Here is a 9,198-nt window from a genome sequence, read left to right on the forward strand (position 1 = left end):
GCAGAGATACCAACAGGATTAGTGCCGCGTCTTCATCCTCCACCTTAACATCGATGTTACACAGCTCCAGTAATATCGAATTCAGCTTGTCAAGATGGTCGCGAAGCTCAATACCTTCTTGCATACGCAAGGCAAAGAGGCGTTGCTTCAGAAGTAGCTTGTTCGTTAGAGATTTTGTCATGTACAAGCTCTCCAACTTCTGCCACAAACTAGCAGTAGTTTTCTCATCCGACACTTCGATGATGATCTCGTCTGCTAGACACAACAAAATTGTTGAGAACGCCTTCTCTTCTAGAGTCTCCAAATCAGCTGCTTCAGATTTCTTTTCTGGAAATGGTCCCCAGATGCCTTGTTGCTTCAACAACGCCTGCATCTTAATCTGCCAAAGACTGAAGCTATTTCTCCCATCAAACTTGTCGATCTTTGCTCTTATTCCAGACATCTTCTCACTAGATCACAACCCTACGCTCTGATACCAGTTTGTTGTAACAATTGTGAGAAGAAACAGATGCGGAAACAGATGAATAAAAGCGATGTAACTACGACACAGATATTTAACGTGGTTCACCCCTAGGGCTACATCCACGGGCAAAGAGAGATCTTATTATTGGAGACGATATTGAGCTTACAGAGTGCAAGTTTAGGGTTACTTCGAATACAAGATATATATAGTAACATCTCGCATCTAAAACCCTAGACTAAATGGACTCATGGGCCTAAGCCCACGATCAGATGTAACATCCATAATAACTTGATGCAACGCTCTTGATGCAACCGAGTCGGTATGATGTACGTGATGTAACATCCATCGCCTAGATGTAACATCCAGATTCAAGGCCAAGGTCAAGATCTCGTGAAGATCTTAGAAAAACCAGAAATGCATCCCGAAGTTCTGATGATAATAAACAGAAACACATAAGAAAGTCCAGGTCTAAATCATTGGAAATCAACAACGGTTCTCATGAGTATGTTGCTGAAGACGATGACTACAATATGAAGGAGGAGAGGAGAGGAAGGTCTAAGTCTAGATCATTGGAAACTAAGCATAGGTCTTCTAGGAGAAGTGAGCTGGTTGAAGATAGAAACACAGGAGGATCACGTAGAAGGAGGTCCAGGTCAAAATCTGTGGAAGGTAAACGTAGTCATCACACCAAGGAGACTCAGAGCAGGGACAAAAAGTCTAAGCGTCGTAGTGGAAGACGGTCGAGGTCAGTGTCTTCTGAGGGTAGCCATAGGAGAGAGAGAAGGTCGTCCCCTGATGAAAAGAAATCATCAAGACATAAGGGACACTCGAGGAGGTCGATATCTAGAGAGAAGAGGTACAGTTCAAGAGACAAAAGATCAAAACGTCATGAAAGATTGTGATCAGCTTCTCCTGGTGACGACAAAGGACGAGGCCGTAGATGTCTCCTGTTAGTTCTGATTCTGAATGATCAATTGTTTAAAAAGCAGACTGTCCTTTGGCCCTTTCTCCAATTGAAACGTTCTACTTTTTCTAATTTGTCTATGCCACTTTCGATAAACTGTTGAAAGATTATCAAAACTGTTTCTGCTTCACTTCCATAGCAGCTTTCAGATTAAAGAGGTAAGGTCAATTTTGTTACGGTCTCTTTCAGGAAGACGGCCTTAGTTTTCGTTCTCTTCCAGGAAGACAGCCTCAATAAGAGCTAGTTCAAGTATGAGCATAGTTTTCTTAGCCAAAGGATTCTCTTGAAAATCTTCATTTTGTTTCTTGATCCTTATGATTTTCTGATCCGCATATAATCTCTGCTTTTTTTTTTAGCGGGGGAGGGGAGGAGGGGGGATTAAATACAAATTCAACAACTGACCAACACACACACCTTTGCCATTAATGACCTCAGTGTAATAATAGTTGACTCGAATAGAATAATATTATATAACCGATCAAAGATCATATTCCATTATGATGATATAATCAACATGTTTTTTTTTTTTTTTGAACGATTTCTATAATCAACATGTTCCTCTTGAAGTTTTACATCAGTTTCAAAAGAAGCATCAGTTCCATATGTTCGATAGGATCCAGGTTTGTCTTCTTCAAGGGTCATTGCTTGTAGAGTTCTTTGATACAACTTGGAAGTGGATAGTGAATAAAGTCCACAATGCTTTTGCTATGAGCTTAATCAGGAGTTAATGGAGAACAATAATAAATACTTTGGTTTCATTTGGCTATGTAATTCATACCTTCAACAAGACTTGAAATAAAATATACAAGAAGAATTTAGTAAAGAGTTGAGTCGCGCTTACTTTATAAAATAAAGTCGAGTCTAGTATGTATAGAAAATGTTTTTTTTTTAATTATCTTATGTTTTTCATATTTTCCTATAGTTCAAAATTACATTTACCATTCTTATTTACTCAGTTGGTTTCAACCGTTAGCTCACTTGGGGGATTTGACAATTAGTGTGATTGTGGGATCTGATTTCGACTTCGCTCCATACTTATCTACTTGAGAGTTCACTTGAGTGATTGCGTTTACATCGCTCCAATCTGAAAAAATAGTATCGAATCCAAATTAAAATTGGTTAAATATCTAAACAAATTCAAAATTTTGGTATCTAAATAACCTAAACCGAATCCGATCCGAACCAATATATTTTAGGTATCAGAATATATTTGAATCAGATTTATATACTTGTGAATATATAAGCTATTTATAGATTTCATATTAAAAAATATCCAAAATGTATAAGATATTATAAAGTCTAAATATTTAAAAATATAGACAAATAATTAAAAGTAAATATTTGAAATAGTTAAATAATACTTAAAACACCAAAAATAGTTAAACTATAAGTTAATTCTCCATCAAAATATTCAACAAAACCAATTTTTATATTAAATTGATATTTTAGCATACATTATTCAAATTTATATATTTTTATATTTTGGCAGAGACACATATTCATGCCTAAGTAGAGGTTTTGGGAATGTTAAAAAGGATGTTTTCTTTGGACCCAACTTTCTTGTGAACGTACCATAAAAGATGTTGTGACTATTGAACTAATATAGTAATCAATTGACCATCGAAAAAACAACATGAAATTACCACATGCTGATGTTTAGTGAGGTGCTAAGTTACCTCCTTGGTTTTCCATTTCCTTATGCTCGTAGGGTCAAAATGAGCCAAACGCAACGATCTGACGTTATAGCTAGGATGATCGTAGCAAATTAAGCATTTATAATAATAGTCAAAAGTCACCAATTCAAGCATTCATAATAATTAGTAGACAAAAGTCACTGGAGATTCATTTTCTGATCGAGCAATTATAAACAAAGTGTTTTTTTTTTTTTTTAAATAGAGCAACTAAGCGATTTCCACTTCCCATCTTGAAAAGCGCCAAGTCGCTGTTAAGATTTCTCGTGCTTCAACGTTGTTATCTGCAAGTGACTTGTCATCTCTCAAAACTCCAACTGATTTTCCCCTTAACTTGAGATACTTGGAAGGAATTTGAAGCACCTTCACTATTTTCTCCTTCAGACTCGCCACTTTTTCCCCAAAAAACGACTCCACTATGATCTCAATGATCACCCTTCCATCCAATGTTGGAACACAAACCTTGATACTAGAAGGACCCTGAAAACAAAATGTAATCACAGCTAATTAGATACAAATTTAGCACACACAAACAACCAAGTTCGAAAGAAAAAAATATTACCTCATCCTGAACATTTGCTGGTGAGTTCTGATCACGGAAGGACACTCGAGAGGTCTGATCATGAAAAGGGTACACATGTGCTTGGTGGTCAATCAGAGAGTTCCGAAGCAAATTTGCTTGGCGGCACCCCATTTTATGAAAAAACTCTTCATCCTCCATCTGAGCAAAAGAGTCTACACACTCCACAAAAGAATACAAATCATCCAAATCCTTGGGCTCATCCTTTTCCTCATCCCAAAGAGACTGGAAATATCTTTGAAGAACGATATCCGCCGTATAAACTAGTTCAAAATTCTTCAACACTTTGGAATAGACCTTAACAACCATGTTATAACAAGGGAACCCGCAATCACTTGGGTCCAGAAAGCTAAAAAGTGGATTCCTACCCACTTTTTCCATCAATTCACATGCGATGCGTTTTCCATACCACGCCACAAACAAAGCCGTGAGCTTAATAATTCCAAGCACCTCGGGTGAGACGAAAAAGATAGTAGTACACCAAGAAGCGGACAGGGGCGTTCTCAGAGTATTATGCCCTAGCTGCGCTATCATCACGGAACGGCGTTGAGGTCGAGGCATGACATCAGAGTAGCCAACAAAGTCCATGTAGGCAAAGTAGTCTACACCACCAGTAAAAGCGTCCACTTCCATCACTGTCCTGCTCCCTCCCATTTTCACATTCTTCAGCTGAAGAAGGTGGAAAAACAACTCGAGTGCCTTGCCCATAAAATCGCAACTTCTATACACCACTTCAGAAGGCTTCACTATTGAGGTGTAGACGCCCACAAAATTGAAAAAAAGACGCCTCCAGATATGATTAAGATTCAGAAACGCAAACTCAGTAGACGCTATCTTCTTCAAAGCCATTCTAAAACCCATCCCATACCGGGTTACAAACAGCGCTGTGAGCTTAATAGTACAAAGGTCATTGGGGCTGATACCTTGAGGAAATCCGAAGGCAATTGGGTTACACGCACGCCTAAACAAGAGACCGTGGTCAACAACATACCGAGTCATCTTCTTTTTCTACAAAAGACATAAGAATTTTGAATTCAGATATAGATTACAAGGAATAATGGTACTAATAAGAAGAACCTAATTGACTACACACTAAGGTGTTTTGATACGATAAAACATTAGGAGAAGAAACAGAATCGAATTGACTACACTTAAGAGTTTGTGAAAAAAAACTGTACCTCCATCCGAAGTAGAAAGGTGATACCAAAAGGATCTTTCATCATCACCCTTTTGTTTTCTGTAGAGCTTGTTCGATCAATTTCAACAAATCTTTTGTCCTCTCTTATCCTTCGAATAGAGTTGAGGTCTGTAGGTAGTTCTAAGAAAGAATCTGAACTACCACTAGCACTAACCCACGGAGTAATAAGTACATAGGAATTGAGGATCTTCAGTTGAACACTTTGGTCTTCGTAGCTATCGTCGACTAACTTTGCTTGAAAAGCTTCAGCGTATAATTTGAGGGCTTCAGGTACTTTGCCAGGTTCTAGAGTAAGATATTGCATCGCTTTCTCAGTGCAGTAATCATACCCGCCAAACTGCGTCATTCTCTTTCTCTACAAAAGAGATAAAAATACTAAAATTATCAAATCTACTCAACTTAGGGTTTCTATTCTCAGATATTGATCACCACCTAAAATTATCAAATCTATTCAGATCGGTTACGAGGAATAATAGTAATAATAAGAAAAATCGAATTGATTAAACTTATATTATGAAACAGCATACCTCAGAGACGACCACTTTAGCGTCGATGCGACCTAACCGCCTGTAAATCGACGCGGGAGACGATGGAGGCACCTCGTCGTTAGTGTATTGTGTTCGCTTTTATAGACGAAAATAATATGGGCCTTTTACTAAACGATTCGACCGCCTTTTACTAATTGGGCTTATAATTTTCAGATTATGCTGCGCTTGGATAAAGGTTTTTATACATGTGGGTGGGTTTATTCATCCAATACCCATTCAGCCCATTTACGTCACCATAAATAATGAAACTTTCAATTTGCCACGTCACATATTCCTTTAGGTGGAATATTAGATCTAGAAGTTTAATGAAATTTGAAGGAATTATAATTTCCATTAAATTCTACTGTTATTCAATTATTGATTTCATCATTTCTTTCAAATTCTTATGTTATTGGATTAAAAATTTGTAATCAACTTTTTAATTAATTTAAATTCTAGTGTTATTCAATATCAAGTAGATTTTATATTAATGGTATTTCAAAAAAAATTGAATGGAAAATGTATAGTAAAAATGTGAAAACCCAATTCTCTACTCTTATGATGAGATTTGTCATCATCATAAGAAAACACAAACATATTATTGGACGTGAATTAGTTGACGATCACTCTGGACCTCCATTTGTTCCAAAAGTTTTTGTTGATAATGATCATTATCACACCATGTTTGTACCATTATCGCACTATCCTAAGAAAACACAACAACTACATCATCTCTATTTCTCTGCTTTTCACTTGTTCCAAAACTATGGCAAAGAATGGTGACGATCAATCTGGACCTCCATGACATCCGTCATATAATTTCTAGCTCAACCGTCCTCACCTACGTTCTTTCCACAAATATGGTCTTATCATCGATGAGATGGCTTACAAGGTGATTCAGCACATAGGGGTAATTCTACGACCACCTTACCGTCCTTGACATACCCGTATTTTAAACTCCCTACAAAATAATACTTATTAAAAATTCTAATTACAAAATTTCAAGTTTTTGTTGATAATATATTTTAATAAATAATATATCATAAAATCTTTTTAAAAAATAGTACCTATCGTTTTTCTGAATGAGTTTTTGTTAGATCATCTTCTATATATTCTAGTCAACCCTATATCAAAAAATCTCAAATCCATATAAAATAATTCGTATTTACCTTTTTAAAAAAGTTTTTAGGTTGCTTCACCTATATATAGTAGTCGTAATTGTATTTTCCTTTCAGTTTTATGATTAAAATAATCTTATTTATCTTTTCAATATACAAAGATTTCAAAGTTTCACATATTTTAGAGAAATTGATATTTTATCAAATTTATGTACATTCAATTAAAATTCATAAGAAAAGTAAACAAAAGAAAATTATAAATGCATTAAAGTCTTATCAAATCTTTTAAACTACTGCAAAATTCTTATTTATGAATTCAATCAAATTCTATTAAATTCCTACTATCGAATACATACCACCCCCATTAGTTAACACAAAATTTTACGAGACTATTCATGTAACCGTTTAATATTTTGTGGATCCCATCAGCTCAACTCTATTTCGTTATTGTTTCCAAATGCTATTTCACCTCCTCACCTTCTGCCTCTTCTCCGTCGTGCTTCTCCGCCGATCAAGTATGAGGAGTGTCAGTTACCTCTGAGATGCGGATATGAATCGTTGGTGTTCCCGGCCGAAGAGGGTTTACGTGAGGAAGAGGAACAGGGGAGAAGAGGAGGAGAAGGAAGGGAAAGAGGAAGAAGTAGAGCGAGCAGTTGAGTAAGTCGTTTGAGTATGGATTGTACTTGGGCCTTGAATATATAAGAGGACCCAAGGAGAATAATAGAGTCAGTTAGTTGGTTGGCCTTGGGCTGGATCTAGAGAGTTTGTAATTGGCTTAGACTCCATTATGAGGAGCTAAGAGAGGGTGGTTGGGCAGATCTTATTCAATATACTTCTCAGTTCTAACAAATTGGTGACGGTGAGCGCTCTGGAGAACGGAACTTCGCGAGATCGGGGATGAAGAACACGAGACAAACCAGCGAGAATCAATCGGATCATCCGTTGACGATGGAGTCACTCGTGATGACGTTACGCGATCATACGTCGTCGCAGGTTGATACGAATCGGCGATTCGCTGAGTCGTTTCATGAGTTAGAGAAGAATGCGAAGGCGATGGAATCGCGAATCGAAGAGACGCTGGAGGCGAAGATCGAAGCATGTTACCAGAAGATGTGCGCTCGATTGGAGAAGAAACTTTCAAAATCGATTGATGTTTCCGATGAATCGCCCCCACCGTATCGTCATCCTAACTATCAGGTACATAATTCCACCTTGGAACCTGGCCGTAGTAGTAGGAATGAGGATGCGAATGATCGAACCACTGTAGTTGGTAGTCGCGAGCGAATGTTGAAACGTGTGGAATTGCCTGTGTTTGATGGTGTGGATGCGTATGCTTGGTTTGCACTAGCTGAACGTTTTTTCAGGATTGGCGGTTACGATGACAGAGCTAAGTTGGAGGTAGTTTCAGTGAGTTTAGCAGGTGACGTTCTGAGCTGGTTCAATAGTGAAATGCATCGAAGAGGTTTTCGAAGTTGGATTGAGTTTAAACAGAAGCTGGTGTCGCGGTTTAGTAAAGAGAAGTTCAGAGATCCCAGTCAGCCGTTCTTTGCAGTCAAGCAGACGGGAACGGCAGCTCAGTATATCCACGCCTTTGAAGATCTTTCTACACAAGTAACTGGTTTGACAGATACACAACTGGAGGGAATTTTTATGAATGGCCTGAAACCGGAGATGAGGGAAGTAGTTAATATGTGCAAACCAGTGGATTTGGATGAGATGATTTCGTCAACGTATCAAATGGAGGACAGTGTGCTGTATAAAGTAGTTTGTCGAGAGAGACAAGCGGAGAAGAAAGACAGTTTCAAGACAGCATCGACAAAATCATACGCGTCTTCCAAGAGCAGTTCAGGGTGGACTTTTAAACCTCAACAACCGAAACAGAACGAGACTAGAGGGCAGAAACCGCAGCTACGTTTGACTGAAGCTCAGATAGCTGAAAAGAAGCGTTTGGGGCTCTGTTTTACGTGTGATGACAAGTGGTCAAGGCAACATGTGTGTCCCAATCGAGCTCTTCAGGTTTTGACGGTTATAAATGGCATTGAAATGGAGATTTTGGATCAGTCATTGATTGAAGTTGAGGAAGAGGTTGAAGACACGGAAGCATCAATGATGGAACTATCCTTGAATTCTTTTTTGGGATTGTCTTCTTCCCGCACTACCAAGCTGCGTGGGGTTATGAAGGCAACTTCGTTGGTGGTGATGATTGACAGTGGAACCACTCATAATTTCATATCACCAGCTGCAGCAAAGATGAATAAACTCATTATCACACAAAATCCAAACTTGAGTGTGCTATTGGGAACAGGAATCTCGGTCAATGGCTCGGGAATTTGTAAAAACGTGGAACTCAGGTTACCGTCTATGAAGTTCCAAGCTGATTTCATTGTACTGGAGTTGGGAAACGCTGATGTCATACTGGGCGTCCAGTGGCTGCGAACTTTGGGCAAATGTTTGGTGGATTGGGAACGCAATGAATGGTCTTTCACTTACCACGGAGTGCCAGTAACCTTAGTCGGTGATCCAACACTACACGAACAACGGGTTTCCATCAAAACGTTTGCGGTAAATGTTTCAGAGAGCAAAACAGTTCCAGCGATAGAATTGAAAGCAGTGGATGGATCAAAAGTTTCCGAGGACGAGTTACCGCTGATGATTGC

At 38.3% G+C, this 9,198-nt stretch overlaps 1 protein-coding gene across 1 annotated transcript; it reads right to left on the reverse strand.

Annotated features, from left to right (window-relative positions):
• Positions 1 to 3,202: 3,202 nt before the first annotated feature.
• Positions 3,203 to 5,480, reverse strand: LOC106324616. Its single transcript, XM_013762557.1, has 4 exons — positions 5,424 to 5,480; positions 4,877 to 5,251; positions 3,681 to 4,706; positions 3,203 to 3,598 (listed from the first exon to the last, which is right to left on the reverse strand). Exons 2-4 carry the CDS (start codon positions 5,240 to 5,242, stop codon positions 3,329 to 3,331), a joined length of 1,662 nt encoding a protein of 553 aa, XP_013618011.1. The 5' UTR covers positions 5,243 to 5,251; positions 5,424 to 5,480; the 3' UTR covers positions 3,203 to 3,328.
• Between the last annotated feature and the right edge of the window lie 3,718 nt (positions 5,481 to 9,198).

This window comes from Brassica oleracea, chromosome C2 (genome assembly GCF_000695525.1).
Source record: "Brassica oleracea var. oleracea cultivar TO1000 chromosome C2, BOL, whole genome shotgun sequence".
NCBI classification, from domain to species: domain Eukaryota; kingdom Viridiplantae; phylum Streptophyta; class Magnoliopsida; order Brassicales; family Brassicaceae; genus Brassica; species Brassica oleracea.